At 32.8% G+C, this 24,889-nt stretch overlaps 1 protein-coding gene across 4 annotated transcripts in view; it reads left to right on the top strand.

Annotated features, from left to right (window-relative positions):
• Positions 1–20,049, top strand: part of LOC134529395 (mucolipin-3-like) — a 167,406-nt gene extending 147,357 nt beyond the window's left edge. Inside the window, exons 13-14 of one of the 4 annotated variants that reach the window (XM_063363418.1) lie at positions 12,458–12,515; positions 15,029–15,136. In XM_063363418.1, the coding sequence (XP_063219488.1) occupies positions 12,458–12,479 (22 nt within the window). In that variant the 3' untranslated portion in view covers positions 12,480–12,515; positions 15,029–15,136. Of the gene's footprint in view, positions 1–12,457; positions 12,516–15,025; positions 15,137–18,948 lie in introns of those variants that run through there. The other 3 variants (XM_063363419.1, XM_063363416.1, XM_063363417.1) reach the window with 3 other exon arrangements.
• The last annotated feature ends 4,840 nt before the right edge of the window (positions 20,050–24,889 follow it).

The raw sequence follows: 24,889 nt of genomic DNA on the forward strand, positions 1-24,889 counted from the left end.
TATACATCCATGACAAGTAAATCTGCTTTAAAATATAACTTTGGTTTATCAAAATTTCCCCCCCACATCAGAAGCAGCTCACCAACATCTATTACGAGTTTACCTCCAGGTGCAACATTGGATGGGCAATAAACTTCCACCTACAGATTGGGGTTGGAATCATGAATATGTAAAGGAAAATTTCAGGAAAAATAAAGTTTTAAAACCTGTTCCCAGTACCAAAGCCTTTGCCCCTGACGACCTTTGTCTTGTTTCCTGCAGCTGTAATACTTCATGCGGTAACAATTGCAAATGCAGAAAATCCGGTCTAAGCTGTTCTGCTATGTGTGGAAACTGTAATGGATTATCATGTCTTAACTCTCCAAATTTTGACGAAGAAATTGAACTTCCTTCAGACAACTAGTGTCATAGTAAAGTTTGTAAATGCCAATGACTGATGCAGATGAAGGTCAACATGTATTGATTAAGGACAATTTGTTAATAATTAAGGATACATAATTTTTATATTAGAGAAGGGTGGGTGGTCCGTGATGCTGTCATCTAAACTACAATTTAATATTTAAAACATTTTTTACTTGTTTAAAGTTATTCATAATCATGACAGCTACCGGTTTTAGCCAGTCAGGGACATGGCGGGTGGTGGATAATGGGAGGCCCTTAATTGGGTAGGGGTATCTTTCCCCCCCGAACCAAATCTGGCTATGCGTATTTAAGTAAAGAATTTATGTACACAGAATTGCATTAAGTATTTGCTAATAAATATTATTATTAACATTAAGTGCAAAAAAAATATGTTAGTTGTTTTATGAATTATTTTATATAAAAATGAATACTGTTTATAACTAGATATATTATTCCTCAAATAATTATGAAGGCTACGCAAACGGACTGCGAATACAAAAGGATGCACATAGTAGGTCGGTGCACGCTAGCCATACGCATGCGCTCACTTCCCCCCCTACCCAGCAGTAACCAATGAATTCCCCGATATAAACTATACATCATTTTAAAGCTTGAAGTGTGTGCTACAAAATTTACTTGAAGATTTTTTGTGTATTTCCAATATTTAAAAACATCCAGAACGAGAAATGCGCAGTTTGACATTAAAAACTTGTTTTTTTATGTTTGTGATTTTATAACGCCTTAACTATCAACATTACAGAAAATATTGTCAGAAACAAAATTAAAAACCAGATTTTTGTGAACAAAATATGCTATATGTTTACTACTTTACACAATTATTTACGTATTCACAAGTGATTCTGTAAAGGTCAACATTTTAGAACTTCCAAGAGGTTTGGGGGGGAAAGCACAAGGGGGAGAGGCGGGGACTTTTGAGGAAATACGTGTCTTATAAGGGTCTAACATCTGACAAAAATTCAGCTTTCCCGGAATTAGTTGCGACAAAAAACCTTTATTTACTGGGCTATTAGTGTTTGTTTAATCTAATCTGTAAATACACTTAGTTTTTGATAAATGCTTATAGAATATAAGTCAGTTTACAATCTCTTGTCAACCCTTTTGTGCTTTCTCTTTTGTAGCTTATGAGTTCACTTCAGTTTTGTGACTTTTTTTCAATTTTATCCTAATTTTGTATGTTGCGTTTCATAGTTCACAAAAAATAGGTAGGCTGTACCGCTATCAAAACCTGCATGTGAAAAATTGTCAGAGATAAATGCTGTCATTAAATAAATGAGAAAGAGAGAAAATAAAATTGGAAATCATTAATAATTATGGGGTTTCACCACTATGTCTAATTACCGGACGGACAAAGATAACATTTTATGCATAGTGAGTTTAAGTATAAAATGTAAGGGAGAAAATCAAGAGATTGTGAACGGGATGCCAATACATCAAAAGTAAGATGAGAATGGCTAACATTTAGAGCTGGGCCGATTAGGTAATTTGTAGTCAAGCCTATACGGATGGGTTGCTGCCGATGTGCTGATAACCATTACTGATCATCCTTTCAAAAAACACTAAAACACCATGAAGCATTTTGGTTTCTTGCCTTCATACGTTTTATAGAAATAACTGGAGACACGTAAACAAATATTTTAACAGATTAAGTTGGTAATAGTGATTAAAAAAACAAAACCAACACAAAATAAAATTGGAACAAAAATATAAGTTTTTAATTGACTATTCACTTTACTATATGGTTTGTAGCTATTCACACACACAAATACCTGTACTGAAAGAAGAATAAAACTGTAGCATTAAAAAAATAGGCACTGAAATGTAATTGAAAAATGTTTTATAAACAGCATAATTATTTGAAATATCAGCTGCTTATAGTAATTTTTTACAGCTGATAATGCATAGAATGATGGTGAAAATACATTTTGAATTATGTTTACAAATGGTTTTGGTTGAATATGTGCTTAAATAGCTAGCCTGTGTTGGCTTTTAAAAAATATAACATTAGGAGTAAGTATTAAGTGTTAAATTTAATTTTTTCAGCAGTGCATGTTAACTTTATTGAACTGTGTCATTATGCTGTGTCCGCCACCTGCCGGCTGCTGACAGGCTAGCCAGGTCTGTACTGGTAAGTGACGTGGCTGGCTGGAGGAGGGGAAAATCTAAAAATAAACAAGCCAGACTTAGTGTGTGTGCATTATGTGATTGCTTGTGGCCACTCTCCCACCCTCCCACTCTATTGCTGTAATGTCCGTGGATTTGCACCACACACCATCTTCACGTGTCTATCTCCTATCTAACATGGCTCAGAAATTATTGTTTTTGCGTGAGATTTCCCAGACTTTCAACTGTAACATTTTATGACAAAACTGCAGGCCTCCTCCCCCCTCCCCCACTCCCCATGCTGGCAAACATTAAGTAATGTGTGAGCTAGTTTTTATAAAAGCAACTGACAAAGAGGTAAAAAATAATAGGCGGGAAGGGAACCAGATATTTTATTTTGTGGTGGTGCAGTGAATGGTTGGGCCATAAAGTTTTAAGGGGGAAGAGAAGTGGGCATGGGACTGCCACCTCACCCCCTCCTGGAGTAGGGCAGAAAACAAAGGACCAAGGGTCAACACCAGTACCATATTTTTTACACCCCAATAAGCTGAGATGCAGAACATAGACTTAACTTGTATATATGGAACTCTAATAATGAAGACAGATATGTGGTAAAAATAATATTCAAGGGCAAACCTTACGATGAAAATGTTAGATTTTTTTTGTCCAAAACTATAGATGTTACTCATACCCAGGGGCGGTCCTCCGGGGGAACAAAAAAAAAGTGTGTGCATGGAGTCCACACGTGACAGAATTGAAACTTATTGATTGCATACTAGGTATAGATAGAGATAAATTATTAGTATTTTTTACTGTACAAGATAAAATATTTGAGATTAGTAAGGATGCGCATATGATCTCAAATGGAAAAAAAAAAACACTCTACTCAAACATAAATTACACTTATAAAGTTTATCTCACAAGTTTATATGATCCATACCCAGGGGCGGCCAATACGGTAGATGATAGGCATGAAATATCAATGAGCATGATTCAGATCACGACGATCGGTAAGAAGACAATATCAGCCAATTAATCAATCAGAAATTGGTATCGGCCCAGCTCTACTAACATTCACATCAGAATGATATTCTGATGATACATAAGGAACAGAATTGCAAGCAAAAATAAATATATAAAAAAATTATATTTTCTTTGTTTGGGTTAAAAATTTTGATGTGGTAGTCATTCTTAAACATTTATTGCCTGAGCTATGACAATTTTGTATTATCATGTTATACATTTGGAAACTGAATACAGCCATCTTATTGGCTTGACAGAAAGCAGACAGGAGTTGGACGGGAAGATGTTAGGTATATTTAAATTCTACTAGCTGCAATACCCGGCGTTGCCCGGGCTGAACACAGGGTGTAGTTAGTAATTGTCTTCTTAATTTGAATGTCAAGTGTGAAAATTAATTTATATCACTTTCAAATCCCGACAGACGTTCTGACAGTTTATAGTTATTTACCTGGTCTGTATGTAATTTAGACTTTATAAAGCAATATAGAAAAAAGCTGAAAAATAATAGATTACTAATATTGAAAAGATTCCATTATCTAGCTAATGCTCGGCCTGCATTGCAATGCCTCATTCAGTTTTGTTTTGTAATATGTTTGAAGTAGGTCCACATATACAAATCATCTATTCATCTCTCTATATATATTTATCTCTATCTACATTTATATGCATCTATGTAGCTCTCTATCTCTATCTATATCTTCTATATATGTCTCTATATAGCTCTATACATCTATAGGTATATCTCTTTATCTAACCCATTTCATTCTCTATACCTTGCTCTATCTCAACTTATCTCTCCGTCTCTATCTCACTCTATATATATATATCACTCTATCTCTGTCTCTCTTTTATATTTAAATAAATTGTGTCATGCATGCGCATTTATACAACAAAAGCAGATGAAGTGCCACTATATAAAATTAAATAAACACATTTTTTGACACGATTCGTGCTCCAACTATTGAAAAATAGTTATACCGTCTCAGTAACCTTCATGGGCATGCGCATAACAAATCACCAAAATTTCATCGCAATCGGATGAATGGTATAGGAACGCATACAGTACAAACAAATGAAAATTAAAGACATGACAAACGCATCAAACGATGGTGCGTTTAAAATTCAAGGCAACTCTATCTATTGACGAAGTTAAGAACAAAACTGTTATTAGCACCTTTATTTTGCTAGCCGCTGCGAGCTCCACTAAGCGGACTGGTCTCACCAAGGAGAAAAATATTAATTTGCCAGACCTTACTATGTGTATGATCATGTGTCAGACATAGAGAAATGACACTCACTCACTATTTGTATGTCTATGACCTATGATATTTTCTGTTATAAAATGAAATTATCACTTTTTCACTTCCTTAGGGATGGAATTTCATATTAATATGGGATCTATGTGTTAATCCAGGTTATAAGCTGTAGGCCAAATTTCATTCAATCCATTCAGTAGTTTTTACGTGAAAGAGTAACAAACATCCATCCATCCATACTTACAAACTTTCACGTTTATAATATTAGTAGGATTCCCGGAACCATTATATTCTTGGGCTGCTTCGTCACTCATTCATCAATTGTACAGTATTCTCTCAGCTTTGTTATATGTTTCAATATCTGTGCCGTCATGTTTGTTTTTTTCCCAGATATATTAATTAGAATGCATATTACTGTTTTTAAAGTGTTTCCTGGACAAAATTCTGACTTGCGGCTCTATGAGTTAACTCAGCAAGGATTGAGTAGGGTTTTGGTTGGAGCAAATATGTATGGTTCTAAAAAATTCAAGCAGTTAGTGATAAATGTTTTTCTTACTTGACATTTTTGGTTGATTCACAACTATTCCTTTGTCCCTATAGTTTTATACTAAACAATATCTACTATAGTATGATCCCTATAACCTACGAATTCTGTTAGGAAAATACTATTTCATTTTGTATAATTTTGAGAAATAATTATATATACTTATCAATAACAGCATTATTTAGATAATGGTAATTATATGAATTAAATTAAAAAGTATTAATTTCATATGAGCCCTTGTAATTTTAACTGATGCAAGCAATTTATTTATTACCATTTAATTTATATATCTTTAAATGCAATATATTTTTCCTATATTTAAAGAATGTTTTGTTGACTTTATTCTTAAACTCACTGATTATTGCAACTTAATAAAATAAAATTACAAATATTTTTTAGCAACAGCATTGTTAACTACTATGCTTCCGTGCAAATATTTTGCACTCACAAACATTATGTACACCACAAACCTTGTATTAAAGAATAGTTTTAATCGTCTGTGGCATTATGTGGGAAAGATGGATCCCATGTGCAAATGCAAAACTTAGCACCACTCTTGTAGAATAGCACCACAGATCTATTAATACAATCTGTGGATCCCTTGGTAAAAAAAAAAAAAGAAATCTGAAGAAAACTGCATTACTCTGTGAAAAGGACGTTAGAATTTCTACTAGTAATGATCTCTCTTTGAACAAATATTTCATAGCAACTATTTAGCAAACAACAAAAATGGCTAGTAATTGATCACTGTGGTAATCAGACAAATATTTGATATTATATGAGTGTTTTGTCAAAATAGCAATATTTAAACACATTAGTTGAAGCAAGTAACATAGCACAGACCATGCAATCATTCAGTACAAAGTACGTATTGAAAATGGTAACATACAATATACCCAGGTGCTAGCAAACCCCGTGATACTGAAGCAAAATGCAAGTAAACAAGTAACCATGCATTTTAAATCATAAGCTCAAAACTCTTGGGCAAAACATAATGCATTATTATATGAGTACAAAAATATGGATTCCAATTCAAACAAGAAATAAGAGGTTATGTGGTTAATCTGAATAACATTACATGCATTCAAGGTCTCGGCCCATGAATTAAAAAGTATTTAGATTACATACATTACAATAGTGAGTTCAGGAATATACAGTCATGTCTTCGATGTTCCCAAGGAAATGAATGCCGCACAAAAAATGTTCATATAGTTGATCAAATGGGCAAATATTAAATGATCAAACAATGAATGTGGTAAAATAAAGCTATCCCTGAGTTCAATTTAAAGGGAAATAATACTAATGATTGCTAAATGAGAGTACCAACAGGCACCAACTATCACATTCAATCATGAGAAACAATCAAAAGAAACAGGCTATGTAAAAGGCCATTTAACAAACAAATTGCAAGGAAAGATCATTAACCAAACAAAAATTATATAGCTGCAGTCAAAATATAACTTGGACAAATCTAAAAAAGAAATGTGTTCAAAAGAGGTATTGCCACTAAATACCACAACAAAAAGGAAATAAGTGTATTAACATTGTACCCATGATTGATATCCTGCGCATATGCACTCTCTATCAGACGGACTAATTATCACTGTCAAGAATAAGAAATCAATGAGAGCAAGGCATGGCCTACAAACTTGCAGTGTCAGAAAATACTGCCTTGCGCTTTCCAGGGCTAAGTTATCACACATACAAAAGGCTAAAAATTGTGAAACAAAAAAATAATAGATACAAAAGTATATAAATAATTCGTTGGGGGAATTTAAACTGAAATTATATTAATGGTTAGTAGACTATTACAAAGATATAACATATTGCATATTTATTAATATCTAAACTCACCAGTGTAACTTCAATAACACAATGGAATGGAAAAAAATATCTATTTAGTTTCTAACACTGTATGCTAAATAATGCTTTAGTGTTTCAGATTAGTGTATGCTTAAACTTAAGGTGGAAAAACAGTAGCTAAGATTTTTGAAAGATGTTTGCATGATATGGGCTATATTTGTGATTGGCATGGTTACTGATCTTATAGAGTATTGGAAGAGAGGACCACATGTTTATATAAGAATCATTAATTCCCATTAAGTAAAGAAGACAAGAAAAGCTATCCTATCAACTCAAGGAAGAGCTAATCCTGAACAGATTACCATGTAGTGATATTTGCAACTATTTAATGCAGCGCCATTTCATCAGTATACTGCCAAAAGTGACCAAGTGAAAAAAATGGCCAAAATAAGATTAAATTACTATCTGCCTAATAAAGGGCAGAAGTATAACTCGAAAAAATGCCCAAGGCAGTATCGCAATCAGTAGACAAGGAATTAAAATGTCACTATTATGACCTTGTCTCAGTAGCTAAAATATTTTGTGTATAAAATGAAAAAAAAACTTACCGTATTCTATTGCATAATCATCGCACGAGCATAATCGTCGCTCCATTATTTTAGGACATCAACATTTGGATAAAAAAAACTCTCCCATAAACGTTGCATGATGTTTTTGGTCCCGCTATTAGATTCCAAGCGCTTTGTGTATGTATTTTTCCCGAAAAAAAACAATGTATTTTAAAGTTGAAATGTAGCCAGCGCTAGTTGGCATCATTCATGTTTGGTTAGGTTAATTCCCATATAGAACATGCTCACATAGTCGAATATCGACATCAATAGCTTGCCAATTGCATGCAACGCGCACACAGAGGACTCTAGAGCTGATTTAACTACATTTGATAGTCCGCACTTTTTTGTGGTTGTGTATGACAACGATAGTTATGCGTTAGTTACGGCTCACGTTCGAGTCACAGTTTTCAATATTTCTGTTTAAATTTTTAAAAAAAATGTTTTTGTTGCGAGACTTATTAATTTAAATTTTTTGGCGTGCTTTTAAATACCCTACTTTTTAAATAAACGTACTTTCCATGAATAGGTTTTATTTTTATGAATAACTTTACCTAACAAAACATTTTGTTTTTTGCATAAAAATTGCTCCCCTACTTTTCATACTTGAGTTTAGTATAAAATGTGCAACGATTATGCGTTAAAACACAGTATTCAGTTTTGTCACTTTTTAACTTGGTTACCTTTGTCTGTATACCAACGATTGGTACATCACTATCCTAACACCAACAAAATAAATTAGAGAAATATATTTCTATGGCAAACATTTTGACAGAATATCAATTTTCAACATTTACTGCCACTTAAATTCTTTGTATCTATCATCATATTCATGAAAAAAATAAAATAAAATAAATTTTTAAGAAAAATTAGGATTGGTTATGAAAGTTCATTTTTTAAATGCATGTGAAGCCATTCAACTCCTCAGCTCAGTAATATTGTTTTGCATAAGGCCTTCCATTTATGAGTGCGATGGTAGATTTCACTGTATTCTACATTAACCACAACATCTTAAGAAAATTCCCTACTGGTACTCTGAAGGCTTATACATTACAGTAGTGTCCTGCTATTCCAAACGCTATGAAACTGAAAATCTGGTTAATCTGAACAAGTTTAGAGTTAAAAATAAACACAAAAACTTTAATGGTTTTAATTTAAACATTATTTTTTATATCTTCACCCAATTTATATGTTAAGTGTTTTTGTGCTTTTAAAAGTGTTATATGCTGGGTAACATGATAACTTAATGCTTATAGAGATAATTTTATTACGTGCTCTTGTATTACTGTAATAATTAGGCTAATCTGAAAATATGGTAATCCCCAATTAGTTCATATTAGTGAGACTATTGTAAATGTTCGTTCATTTGTTCTTCAACTGAAGCAGTCCTTTTTAAAAACATTCAATAATGATTGCCAAAGTCTTTTCTCTGGCATTTCAGACATTAACAATGACCACTGGCACTGCAATGCAACTGTAAAAATCAGTGAAATGTTTTCTGGATTCATTTCTTCATCCAGGATTCTAAACATTTATTTCTCCCCCATTAAATTAACTTTCATATTAATTCCCTACAGCCCCACTTCTGAGGAGATATTTGGAATGCTTCTGTAACATCAGTGAAGATTGTTTAAGAGCTGCAGGAGTAGAAACTGCATTTCAGTTTTGATGATTAACAACAACTTTCAGTGTATTACTTCATCTATTATCTCTAGCCTAGGCTAATTTTTACATGCTTTATATTAGCTTCACCTGTATGTTTGTCTGTCCGTCTGTAACTCTGTCTGTCCGTCTGTAACTCTTTCGACTAAGAGTGAGTGACTCATCACAGTAAAATGTCCCACCCATTTCATTACGTTCGTTAGCCGAGCGGTCTAAGGCGCGCGACTTCTGTGACGTCAGCTTTCGGATTCAAAGATCGTGGGTTCTACTCCCGGCCACGCCGAAAAAAAAAATGTTTTTTTTTCCCCGGTAAATTCTAATATTATATCCATACATCTAACTGCAAATGATTCGTAGAGACTTTACCATTTCTTTGTGACGTTGCAACTCCAAATAGTTATCTCAGATGGTAATAGGTAGTGTCGGTAACTCATTTCCCTATGATAATTATACATAAATATAGTTTAAAAAACTAAAAAAACATGCTTTTAAAGAATATCAAACTAAAAAGTTAAAAATAAATATAGTTTAAAAAACTAAAAAACATGCTTTTAAAGAATATCAAACTAAAAAGTTAAAAATAAATATAGTTTAAAAAACTAAAGAAACATGCTTTTAAAGATTATCAAACTAAAAAGTAAAAAATAATTTTAAAATTAAATTTATGACAATAGTATATAAGCAATACTAGTATAAATCAGAAAAAAGCATGGGGCGCTTAATATTCAAAAAATATGGCACAAAGCGCCTCAAGCTTTTTTCTCATTTATACTAGTATTGCTTATATACTATTGTCATAAATTTAATTTTAAAATTATTTTTTACTTTTTAGTTTGATAATCTTTAAAAGCATGTTTCTTTAGTTTTTTAAACTATATTTATTAAGTGAAATATTTCTCCTAAGCCACCCTGAAGATTAGAATTTAAATTACAAAATAAGTTTTATGAAAAGATAGGACTTCACGCAGTACAAGCAATGAGCAGCAGTTTTAGAGATTATGACATTGATAATTTTGCCAGACATTGTTAATAAAGTAGAACTGGACATTACATGAGAAAAATGTAATCTTAGGAGAGCTAGTTTTTTGCTCACAAAGACAATCATTTGCTGTAAGCTGGTGAATGCTACAGCTTAAGGAAATCTTTTGATACAGAAACTAATTGGATAATGTTGCATTAGTATAATGCTAATATTTCAGAACACAAATGAAAATATATATGATACCATGTTTATGTGTGTTATTTATGAACTTAGTTTTTCAAGTGTGCAGTAAATGTGGTGTACATATTTGAGGTGCTCAGTGCACATCATTTGTGTTTTGTTTGAATCTGTTATTAATCTTTGCAAAGCTTGAAGCTGTATTAAAACCAACAATCTGGAAATACCTAGACAGTTTCTTCATTACTTTAGTGATTTAACATACATGTGGGTAAAACAAAATTGTACAGCTGTTTTCAGGGAATAAATATTTATATAAATTACACTCTTTAAATAAAGTTCTTTTTTAATGATCAGAGGACAGCAGCAGTGGTGGGTGCAGAAGGGGGATATGGGGGATATTTCCTCTCCCCCCCCCCCCTCAAGTTATGAATATAATACAAATTATCAGTGAAGATAGTATGTTACTCTGTTAGAAGCCACATTGCCTACGGCTACTACTGTAGGGCCATATGCCAGTGAGTTAGTGTCAATAGTAATTTTTTTTTAATATGTGTGTTCAAATTTTATTTATTATTATATTTTTTTTAATTCCTCACCCCTCCCCCTGAAAAAAATTTCTGCATAGGCCCCTGGAGGACAGGAATGACTTACCTTATGGAACATAAACTATAATAACACTAGCCAAGAAACCTCAGGTAAAATAATTTAAACTATAATCACATGTTATTGAAACACATCACATAGCTATAAAAAAATTGTCTCATTTTTTTTCTAATAGTTCCTTAGTCTGCCGTTTGGCTGTATGCAGTAGTAATGAAGTGATCTGTTTGTTTTTGTCTGTTCTCATGTTACAGGAAAATATTATATTTTTGTTCAGAACTTGTTAAACTTAACATTTTTGTCTGAAAAAGTATAGTCTACCACTGTGGTTGGTACCTGTATATAATATGTAATAAATTCACTTACATTTTTTAAAAATTATTTTCAAAATATTATTTTTATTTCATCAAAATATTAATTGATAAATTTTCACCTTAAGTAGCTATCTTAAAAAGGCCATTATTCCTTTTTGATCTGAGCTAGCCAGCCCAAAAACCTCCATTCCCAGTGAATTATGCATGATATCTGAGTTGACTACAGTTCATTTCTGGGTTAACAACTGCATTAGCACAATGTCTTTTTCTTATTGGAGAGTTGTTGGTGTCTACACATACTTAGACATTGCACTGATATGGCAGTGAAGTTGAACTAGTGATGACATTTACCCAATTTCCAGCATTACTTTTAATATTCAAACACCAAATATATCCAAATAGTTTGAATCAGAATATAAATTGGAATATTTTTGTAATAGTATCTCTTATATAAAAAAATCAAATCACATGTATTGAGGTTTATATTGCTGAGAATTCACTGCCACTTGTTTGATAGATTGTAAAACTTTTTGATCTGATAGTTGGTAGCAAACAAAGAAATTATGGTCTAAGCATTAATGGTATAAAAAAAATTGTGTACATTAAATAAGTGTACACTGTGTCGTAGCTTTTCAGATATTATAATTATTTTATTGGTTATATCTTTATTTCTATTCTGAATGATAATTTTTTTTTATTTTATTAATTGAAAACAGTTTTAGACCTATGCAGCTATTTTCACAAAGAGAATTACAGATCATAGTCATGTCCAAACACTGGCTATTTTGGTCTATTTTTGATCAGGTCACTAAAATAGAAGGATAACCACTTCAGCTACTTTCTATTTCTAGTCAGTCCAGTAAATTAACAAAAAAAATATTTGAATTGTTAGTACTGTGTGTGCCATATCAAATTTAAATGTAATGGATTACTACATTTTGAACACAGTGTTTTTGTTCCAGAGATCTGAATGGAAAGTTTTAATTGGACCTGAAGGTTACATTAGCAGACAACCACCAGGTTAATGATTTTAGTTTTCACTATGCTTTGTGTTTGCGATTGGTGCTTTGGCTTGCAGACTAATGTTTACGCTTGGGGGGCAGATCTCTACATCTAAGGATTATCAACTATCGTAGCTTGTTAGTTACTTCAAAATACATACTGCTTGTCACCTAACTCATTTTTATCCTTTTACTCAAATATATATTTTATTTTTTTAGTAAAAACGATAAACCTCTACAATCATGTGAAAAAAGAGTACATAGTGTGTTAACACATTAGGTTTCCGTTATGAGGTTTTTATCTAGAATTATTATTTGGTCTCATATTAATGCAACTAAATTACATTATCCTATAATAAAGTTACTTGTGCTTTTCTCCAAAATTTTCTCAATAAATATTTTCTACATGTTATTGGCAAACTTGGTTCATAAGTGCAAACATTTTTGCCTTTATTTGCAATGCTGGTGACAAATGGATTAGAAATGATTTAATTAGTTTTACTAAATGCATTATTTAGTGCAGGCAGTATTATTTACTGCTATCTTTGAATGCAGAAGTTTGTCACCCATTACTACAGTACAGTGAATTATCTTTATAAAGTGCTTGATGGGATAAAAAAATCTGACACTACCTAATAAATTGTCACAGTGATGTAACTGGTCAGTTTCTAATGATTTCAAACATGTAGAAAGTTAGATACAATATGTTATGGAAATATAGTTTTGTGGCAGTAATCAATAAACTAGTATCAATACATATTAAAAACCATTGTGAAAGATGTTGAAAAGTTTCATTACTATATTATGATAGACTTGCTTGAGATAGCTTTTATTGGCATAAAAAAAGATATATTTGTTCAACAAAGCACTGAATTATTTATATATACAGTGTAAACTCTATATAACGACACTTAATGGTCTGAGCATTTTTCGGCGTTATAGAGAGTGGTCGTTAAATGGAGAGAAATAAAATATATAATTTTACTATTCTATAATAATATATATTTACTAATATAGTACACATTTTACTCACGAACATTAATATTCATACAAATAACAACACTTATTGCGTATAGTCTGTTATTTTTTCTTTGTTTTTCCATATTGTAGACACGGTAGAGTGGCTAAATCCAAAGCGTCTTCCAACATCACTGATCTTTTCTCCCACCTCTATTGAGCATATTAATAAAACTTTTTTGTCAACACACAAAGATTTTCGTTTACTCGCCATGTTTACAGTTCAAAAGTATGTAAGCAATGCGATAATGATAATGTGTAACAACTTGAAAAAAGTCTAGTGACCGAGGTAAACATGTGCAAGTTCATCTCCGGTACGTCAGTCGAAGTAAACACGTCCTAGATAATATAAAAACAAAACAGCAAATAAAAAAACGTACACAGATGCAGTTCTTATCAACTTCGGCAACTTAGAAAGTACTGCTTAATGATTTATAATGCCGTATTATTGTCGTTAAATAGATTGAGCGTAACGCTATATAGAGTGTATTATTATATAGAAAACAAGGTAAACCAACCAAAGTCAAGCAATTTCAACGTTTTAAGGAGTTTGTCGTTAAATCGAGTAACGTTATAAAGAGTTTACACTGTATATATAAATTCCCTATTTTTAAAAGGTAAAATAATTTCTGTAGAATAAACTGTGAATAGTAACCATCACAGGGAGAGAAAAATAAAGAACATTGACTGCTAGCTCCTCAACTACACATCAGGCAAGACAAGAGGTGGTCTAATCAATAAAACCTTGTATGTTTCTGAACTTTCAATCAGTATGCAAGTGTGCATCGTAACCTGTTTCACCGTAGTTTCGTCACCATTTTTCCATCACAAATGGCGATAGAATTCAAGATTCTTAGTGTGTTTGGGTTTTTTTTACATCTAAGTTACATTTGTTTTCTTTTGTTCTGTAGTATTAATTATTTTTAGTTCTCCATTGCAACAAACTTCAGAAAGTGCAAATCTATTATAAATAAGGGACTGTGATTTGTATGTATGTATGTATACATATATACTTACAACCAACCTACAATATTTAATGTAAAAATTTAAGAAGACATATTTTCTTTGTGTGGTTAGCAATCGTTAAGATAAGTTTCTCGAAAAGTCAGAAAAATTTTACCAGTACTATGGAAACTCTGCTTAGACAGTTAAAATTCTACTTTTATAACATGGGTTGTGGTTAAACTGAATTATAATCTTTATATACATGTGCTTTTGTAGCATAGTCAACCAAGTTCACAAGTTCCTACTTATTGCTTTTATTGTTTATACAATATTTTTCAGTAATGATTTGAGCAATTTGCTTCTGATTGACTGTAAATATCACTTGTCCTAGACTGTAAGGACTGTTGCTCAAAGGTGTCCTGCCACAAGGTTGCTTCGTTGTGAGTAATGAGTATTGCTATTGGAGATTGCTCATTGTCATGCTGCCACCTGTAATTTGGTTTGCATTATGTAGAAGCTTCTAGTTTTGTTTATTTGAAGAACATGCATGTTTATATTTTCTGTCAGTAGGAAGAGCACTTCACACCATACAACTTATAAACAAAATGCTGAATGTTTAAACTATTCTGTGTATTGGCAACTGTTGCACCATTAAAGTTACTCATCACAAGATGCAGTGTAAGTAGTAAATATGATTTTTAAGTTAAGTTCAGTAAGAGTATTTTTTTGTTTGCATTTAGTAGATGTTTTGAATGCCATTAAGCTGTATTTTTTAGTTGTAAATTTGGAAAAACTGAAAATCTGTAAGAAAAAAGAGAATTTTTATTTACTGATATGATGTTATTTAAATATCCTAGCTGTTACTTGACGTTATACCCAAAACGATAAAAGTAATTTTGCTAAATATATGTATATATTAGAGCTGAGCAGGATCCCGGTTTTTCTTGCAAAACTGGGAAGGTACCTTTCCCGAAACTTTGGGCGAAAATGTTTTTTTTTTCTCCATTTCCTGATTTTATTTTGATACATGTCCATTGCCAAACTTGTTGTTTACTACATATTTTCAAAGAAAACCCTGCACTTTAACCTAATTCAATATATGAAAACTCAAAAACACACCATTTTTAGCTGTTAAAATTCAAACTATTAACAGTGGTATGAAAACTATTCAAAGGCATGATTGTAAACAAGCAATTTATTCAGCATTTGAAACATACACCAAATTATCAAAGTTATTTCACAATTGTTATGAAACAGTAGTGAAGTAAATCTTGCCCACAATTGAAAATATGAATATTAGACATACTAAACACATAAAAAACAGTTATTTGTTTGATTGATATCACATGCTAATACCAGAAAACAACCTATAACATAATTGGCTATGACCATGGACTAAATTAACAAACAACATGAGACCTGTTGTGCTATGGACAAAATGTGAACACAGTAGTTGAAACAATGTTTAAATCAGTTATTACAGTCAATCTACCACCATTTTCACACAGTAGAGTGTACTTGCTGCATTTATCTATGACAACTTGCGCCTTGAAGGAAACAGAAACAAGTGTAAACGTAAATGAAAGTGCCAGAATCAAGTGGAAATTCGCTGTAAATGTGTTTGTAATATTGCTGAATGGGTTTGTGGCTGTCATAAATAACTAAAACAAGTGACTAACTTGAGTTAAAGTTAAAATATGAGCTGGTTCATCATTATTTTGCAAACTGATTGTTTTAATTTTGTGGTTATGGTAAAATTAAATAAAATTATCCTAATTTTGTGGTATTTTGTGGTCCTTGGGAATTACCTGCCTTTATTAATGTATTTTCATTAGATTTGGGCGTACAAACAAAATTTATAACATTTTTTATTTGTAATTGTATGGAAATTTTTGGACTTTAAAACCTCAAATAATTCCTAATCCAGCCCCATTTCCACAGGTATTTTCTTTTCCCAATCAAAGTTTTCCATCCAGCCCAGCCCTAATATATACATGCATGCATGCATGCATCTATCTTTTCCCAACCAAAATTTTCCATCCAGCCCAACTCTAATATATACATTCATGCATGCAACTATACATACATCTATCCATACATGCACATACATGCATGCATAATTTATTTTGAATAAGTTACCAGCTTTATTTTTAACTTTTGCGCCCATGTTTTGTAGATAAATTTGGTTTGGCTTAGTCTTGAATGCATGAAGGAACATTAGCCTCTTAACACTTCCGGGACGATTTTCGTGTGTGATACAAGCTCAGTGTTTTAGTCTGTCACTTGGCACTCCTACGTTATAAAGGCACCAACTTTCTTGTATCTTAAATGTGTTTGCGTGCACTACATACAATTGCCGACTATTTAAATTAATTTAAGTCTGGCCCGTTGTCTTTAAAGTGTTAACTATAGGATCCTGCAGTCATGCTTAAGCATGCAATGTCTGTAGTGTGTATTGTTGTGGTGTCTGCATAGATGTGGTGTTTGCTTCTTTGTCATAATATGTTAAACTAGCTTGGAGCAGAATTCTGCATGGCCTGGTGGTTACATTTTTAACCCTAGTATACATAACTTTAACTACTGCTTTTAAGCTTAACTGCTGGGTTCACTAAAGAGTGTGTAATTTAGTTGTAGCTTGGTTAGTTTTATAGTCTCATTGTGGGTGCATATATGCTTAGAATAATGTTTCTAAATTAAAGTGTTAGGTTAGGATTATTTTCATTTAATGTGTTTTGTAATTTTTTCACAACTAAGAGATGTTGAACAAAATGACAAAACTGATAATGCTCTGTTTTGGAGTAAACTATGGTTTTAAATTCTAATTACATATGCTGCATTTATTGAACAGGTGGTGCATCTGTGGTGCAACATATTTTATTTATTGTTGTTGTTATTAATAATTTAATTATCATCATTATTGGTATATTTTCACACTCCTAATAATAAAATCTGCACTGTTTCATGGTGGTTAGAGCTTAGTTAGACATCAGGTCACAGGCTCTAGCCATGCTCTAGAACTAGCCATGTTTGGATTATCTGGTCTGTCTTGCCGGTATTCCAAGACACAAAAATAAGTGTTTCGGTGTTGAATATGCTACACCTATACTTGAACCATATTTCAAGTGTAAAAACCACTCCCAAACCCATGGATAGCACAAGCCAGACCCTTATTTTTACATAACAGATTTTGGTGTCCTACTCTTAACCTATCTGTTGCCCAAACTTCAGCGCATGTGCAGAGTTCACTTCTTCGGTGATTTCGTCCAGATGGCTGACCTGCGTCGGGCATCATCAACTCTTATATATTCACTTTTGTGAACATCAGGGGACGTACCTAGCATATTGGTGTGCCAAATGAAACTTTATGGTAGCGAAACTATCCTGGAATACATTTTGTACACTTTAAATGTAATAACAAGAAATAATCACAACATAAAAAGTACTTGAGAAAATTAGAATAAAATCATTTAATTCACATAGTTTCTTCTTTTAGTTTGTAGGGTTTTGGTAGCAGAGTAGGAAAATGCACAGTACAGACCTAAGAGAGTGGGTAGTAGCAATTTCAAAACCCGGCAGAGAGAGAAGTTTTTTTAAATTTTTTGTAACATGTATTATTGCATTATGAACACTATAGTTAGTGTAAAATAAATACGTATTATGTGTTTGGTTAATTGCTATCATAACTTCTACAGCATTTCTAGGATTTTGCTTAACAATTGTATCCGTGGATGCGAAACGTCCGCTAGAATGCGTTGGAACCAGTTTATAGCATCAGTCTGGGCACTGTTTACTAAAACAGCTGCTGATCTGTTCTATTACTGGGATTTAGTTTGGACAGGTTCTGGAATATGGCTCACGAGTTAGGTTGTGGTTATATCTCAACAAGGCAGTGCGTATTCGCTACCTTACCTGAACATCTTGGAATACCGCCCTAAAATATTGTGCAGTTTAACTGACATTTAGATTGCTCACAGTTTCTTAAATTTTTGAGCATCTATCATTTGTTAATTAGCTGCTGCTACAGGGAAAATTCTGTTAAGTTGCTCATTATTCAGCCTTTCGTTTGTTTGGGATTAAAATTAGGCTCAGACAGAGTAAGTCACTTGATGAAAGCTGAAAGTTAAATTCAGAAAACAACAGACTGGTATAAACTTTAAATTTGGTTTAGTTGTGCTGGTTCTTGAAAAGTGCTTTTGGTTTTTTTAATAGTTAATAGTTCTCACTTCTTTAATGCCATTATGTTAAAAAATAATAATTTCTATGGTAAGCTAATTCCATTTTGTGAAATTTTGCATTTTTCTTTATGATGATTAGAGCATGTACCTACCACTCTTATTTTAATATGAAAAATTAGAGAAATGTATTTAATTATACTCAAATTTGAACTACTTGCATGGTGCTCAGAGACGAAATGTATTTGAGTGTTTTGTGGTTCTGGAGTGGTATTTAGATCTACATTACACAATTGACAAGTTGCTTGTTTGTTGTAGGTTCAGTGTTGCCACAGTGCAGCCTTTGTGCCCAGCTGATCCAGCTGCTCAGTCTTGGAAGTTACTTGCAACCTCATCACATCAAACTGGTGATGCTATATGCGTATAAATGAGAGAAAATATCAATGAACATAATGGACATGAATTGTCTTGTACCTGTGTATGTTAGAAGATAACAGTTTCCATCTTGGTATAAAATTTATTGTTATTAGCTTAGATATATGATCAAGAACAAATATTTTACGTACATGTATGAAATTTATTAGAAAATGGTCATAGTCATATTTCAGACGATCTTTTCAATTAATTTATGTTCTCTATTTTAATAAAAATGCTGTAGTTATTTGTTTACTGTAAAATAATTGAATTGTGGATGTAATTTCGGTAATAGAAAATGTAATTTGTAGCATAATTGAAGGTATGTATTTCTATCATGTATAAGCTCATCAATGATCAAATTTTATAGCTGTTATTGTGTACATATAGTGTGTGTTTGTATAAAGATGAAATTATTTAAATATTTTATATAACTATGCCTTTTATAGTTTGTATTTTTTTTTTTACTCTTGCTGTGACCAAGCTGTTTCAGTTAAGAACAGAGCCAATATAAATGCTCCTTACATAAAAGCTGCTAGCAGGGTGTCATGTTCCTGGATTGTGTGTCCATCTAATAGGCATGTCATGTAGTGTCTATGTGTGTTTGATGAGTGGTTGGCACATTACATTGCTGAACACCCAATCATTGTGCTTCATGAAAGAAACTATTAATATGATGTCATTTCACTTGCTCACCTTCACTCATAGCTTGTTCATAGCTAGAGGGGACAAACAGTTAAGTTACAAAAAAAAATAATAATTTTTAAAATACTGTAATATGTGTACAGTTTGTTGAAGTGCTAAAATTGTTAAAAATTTATAATGTTTAATTAGTTTTTTTTTATTATGAATTATGAGGTAATTGTTTTAAAATGAGGGAACATAAATGAAGTTATGTTATCTTATAATTATTTGGATTACAGTGCATATGAAAAATATGTCATGGTTCTCAGCTCTTCTAATTATGTGTTATAGCAGGATATAAATAAAAGTTTATAAATCTGATTGAAGATTTCATATCATAATCTGTATATTTATATTCAAATTTGTTGGCAATAGAAAAATAGATATTTCATGGTAAAATAAAAGGTTGCATTAAATCCCGAATTATGTATGCAATGTAATTAAACTTGTTTATAACTTGGATTACTTGATAGGAGGAGGTTAAGAGTGCATTTTCTTATTAGTCTGCTGACTATACTTAATGCGAGAGAGCTTGCGTGAATATACATTTTGTGTGGAAGAAGTATTGCCTACCTCTAAACATTATATAATTTCCATTTAAACATTATGCATTTCATGCTAAAATGGTGCATCCTAGGCAGTTGCAACAAGGGCATTTTTGTTCATTAGGACATACTTCTCAATGAAACCGTATCAAATATTCATATAATCGTAATTCATCCAGGGACGAATATTACATGGAACCAAGAGAATCGTCGGCTCCCGACTTTCTGGAGAGATAAAAAAAAATTTTAATTGGATTATGAATTGATTATTTGAATACATTATTTCAGAAGAATTAACTAGTTTTCCAACAAACACAAAATTTTTGAGACAACGTTCTTTCTTCATTCATCTCTTAAATGCTATAATCCATTGTCTATTGTCTGCTTCTTACACTGAAAAATAGGACTTTGCTATCTTTGCGTGTTCTGATTGTACCCAAAGCCGCGAGACCAGAGTGGGGGAACCTGAAGCCCTTGCACCAACAATAACTACTTATGTACTTTGAATTTATCTGTTGTTAGACTTGCCTGTTGTGAAAACATTGACTTTATAAAAACTTATTACAGCAAACATCTTTAAGATCCTCAATAATACACAAAATGGATTGTTGAAAAGTGGTGAAAAATGTAAAATTGTCCCTTAGCAGGTCTAGGCCATGCGGGTCATAGATTGCAAAGGAAGCGAGAGCTGGCTTTACTTCCTTCACCCATCCAAGCACTGGAGGGGAAGTCCCCGAAGGGAACCTGGTGTGGGAAACGAGGAAAGTAGTGCGTGGAGGCAGAAGGGAGGGAGATAAACATCTGTAGACAAAGACACACAGCCAGTAGGGCTGTGTGTTTGAAAAGTTTCTCTCTAAATCTTATGGTTGTAAGACATTTGAAAACAAATTTCTTTAATTTTAAATGTAAAGCCAACTTCTGGCATGATACAAATACTTACTAATGCTAAATTGAAAATCGGTCATTTCAAAAGACATTTAAAAGCAAGATTGTTTGCTGTGTTGAAAATCTGTGGCATACTGCTGGCATTTCATTCTAGAATGGTGTCAATTTCTAGTGTTTTGAGATGGAAATAGCGGCTTGCATATTTTCCAGGTATTGGAAGTATGTAAAATACACCATACTTTAATAAAACTTCATAAATGGCAGGTAAACTTAAATAGCAGGAACTTTAGTACGAAGTTTCACAGTAAAATATTTGCATAATAGTCATACGTGATTTTATGTTCGTTGCACTTGTTGAATATATAGCCAGTTAAAAAAAAATACCGCAAGTCTCGTGTGGTCAAGTACGATGAATACGACTTTCGAGCGAGTCTAGCTGAAGCTACTCGCTCAACTTGGCTCAAGTTTTTGAGTCCTTGCTTATTTCTACTTTGCACCATTTCATTCAGTGATTGGATAATTTAGTCATAAATACTTGTGATAATTGAGTCACCTTCATGTTTTAATTTTTCACAATTACAAGTTTAATATTTATGTGAATTTTAAGAAATAGGTTTAAAATTATGGTGAAAGAGAGTATCTTAGTTTAAAAAATATATATATATTATTAAATTTTACCTAGTAGTTTCTGCTGCACAACTAATTGAAGGTCTTAATTCCACTATTTGGTTTTAATTCATATCTCAGGCACTCAGGTGCCACACACCTGTATGATTAATCACACTCTAGTTACAGTGTTTACACACTTGTTAATCCAATACCACCTAACTGTCATCCATACTAATATTATAAAGCTGAAGAGTTTGTTTGTTTGTTTGTTTGTTTGTTTGTTTGTTTGTATGAACACGCTAATCTCAGGAACCACTGGTCCGATTTGAAAAATTCTTTGAGTGTTGGATAGTACATTTATCGAGGAAGGCTATAGGCTATATTATATTATCAATAACATTAGGGATCCTTACTAAAAGTCCAATTTAGAATCAAATGCATTGGAGAGATACAACATGCAGTACACGTACGAAGTGTGTGTTGACAATGCCGCAGGCGCTAGAAGTTTATTTCCTATTGCCTATTAACATTGTTGCCACGCACTAGATGCCTTATCATTCTTAATTTTCCCATAAGTAAAAAACACCCGTGTGATATTAACAACGAAGCAATCAGTACCCGCATACTTTTTATCACTTTAAATCGCAAACCTAAACTTTTGTTTTTTTTTCCTCTCTCTGTGTTTAATTTGTTTTTTATTGACCTTTTTTTCAAGTATATATATTTTACAGACTTGAAACTTCACAGTAATGTTCCTTATGTTACGCAGGATGACATTTTCCGAAAATTAGATCCCATGGGTGGTTAAAACCAGGCAACAGTGGGTACTTTGTCTGCATGAGAACAGGATTTTGCATTGTTCATGCCTTCTGCGTCTCCCACAAAGAGGGGCATGTATAATGAGCGGCGCAAGAGTGATCTGCCTGTAGACTGCCGTAGCGAAGTACGGGTACATTAGTTGTACGTTGCGTGCACGAGTCGGGAAACCATCTGTGCTATTCATTTTCTCTCCGGTACATTATACAGCATTGTAATAAATTTTCACTGAATTTTTTTTTATTTACCATTTCTGTAAATGGGAAATGTGGCTTAATTTTTTTCCATTAGTATAGCCGTGCGATGCCGGGTCGGGCAGCTAGTTACATCATATGACTGCTACTCTTTGACATAAAATATTTTTTTTAATTTATCAATGCAAGGTCAACAGTGATGGGTTCACTCAACCCCATACTCATTGAAATTTTGGGAAAAACTAGTGAAATTATTTAAATATTTTACATGCATAATTTTTAACTTTTCTCAAAATACTTATGTAATAAAAAATTATCATACAAATTTTGGCTATTTCTTATAAGAAAATGCAGTAACAAACAAAGTTGGTGAGAGATTTTTGTTTGTTTAGGTAGATCGGTATATGTTAGGTCATTTCACATGCTCTATAGATTTTTACCGTTTGCTAAGAGTTTTCTGTAACCATATCATTGAGGATTCCCACAGCAACCTTGTCATGTAGCCAACTGTCACATAGGTCTTCAAACTCACATTTTATCCCTTGATTGACTGAAGAAGTTAATAAGTTGTCATACGCTGACCTTCTGTTTGTGTTATTTTGTTTTAAATTATGTTTTTTTTAGGTAGTTTAGTTTTTCTAAGTGAAATGTGCACCAAATGTACTTATTAATGATGCTGAGATCTTTGCTTTCTGCTGGAGTGAGTGAAAATATGTTGAATATATTGGTGGCATCAGGTACTATAGCAGTCGTAAACGCAGGAACTTATAACTCTGGAGGTTTCTTCCTGAAATTGGTTACTGTTGAATTATACTCAAACTGTTTTTAGCAAGATTTATACATGAATGACATTCCATTTTCTGAGTTTGACAGCTGTCTTGGAGGTTTGAGGTTGACTGCAGAATCGTCCAATAAGGTCTTTTCTTTTTGAGTTTACACAGAATTCCTGGGTTTCAGCACCATGTAGTATGTTTTATTACTTACATGGAACATTATCTGGAGGTACTTTTGTAGTGCCCATGATACAACAACAAACTGTTTGTAACTAGTTGCCCCAACTGCTGAACATGGTAGCCTTGTGTTCATGAAAAGTCTCACAGCCACGACAGCATCTTTAAATTTTCCTCTGGCCACAATAGGTAAGTGGTCAGATCACTTGCTTCCTACCAAGGTGATCCGGGTTCATTTCTCACCTGGGTCAAACCTGTATTGTTCATAAGTGGGAAATGTGGTGAGCATTGCCATGAACCAATGAGTTTTCTCAAAGTACTCTGATTTTAGGTACTAATGGATTCCATCAATGCTCCATTATCATCACTTCACCCCTACATGTCTCTAATGACCTCTATGTTGACATGAAAAACTGTAATTCATTCATATAAACTGGCTAATATTTTTTGCCTTATCATTTATTCCTTAAATTTGCTCTTAATCAAAAAAGTTATTGTTAGCATTTTTGTTCATATCAAAAACACCTCAAATAAAACTTTATTTTAATATCTACACATTTAATAACATATTGATACAATGTAAAAAAAGTGTGCATGTACTTACGTACATATTATAATTTATACTTATTTTTGGTTAAAAACACTAAAATATTTTTACTAGTGGGAAATAGATGTCCAGAAAGGATAGCCCAGTTAGTTATTTTCAATTTTATTCATTAGCAAATATTTACACTATTAATTAAAACCAATTTTAATGTCTGTCTGCAAATTAATCACTCTTTCATTAAGTCCACAATTTACTCTCCCCACTGGAGCTTCTCTTGACAGTCGCTCTCTCTACTAATTGTCTCTTACCAGGCACTTCTGTCTCAATACACTACCCCAAACTATTCACTCATCTGCCGCACATACAATACCATCCCGGATGCTTCGGTCTACGATGCACCAATCTTCGCACACAAAGTCCGTTGCCCGCTGTCCACTACCACTCATCAAGGGGTCACTCACCCTTTTCACTTCACTGCTCGGGCAGGTCGATCTCTCCTTTTATATACCTGCCAAGTCCTGCCCTGAAAAGGTCTCGTAGCCCTTTGAAGTGTCGCGTCATCAAAATCCCTTACTTAGTGAATTCCTGTTACCAAATCAGCACTTACAATATTTT

This window comes from Bacillus rossius, chromosome 2 (assembly GCF_032445375.1).
Source record: "Bacillus rossius redtenbacheri isolate Brsri chromosome 2, Brsri_v3, whole genome shotgun sequence".
NCBI lineage: Eukaryota > Metazoa > Arthropoda > Insecta > Phasmatodea > Bacillidae > Bacillus > Bacillus rossius.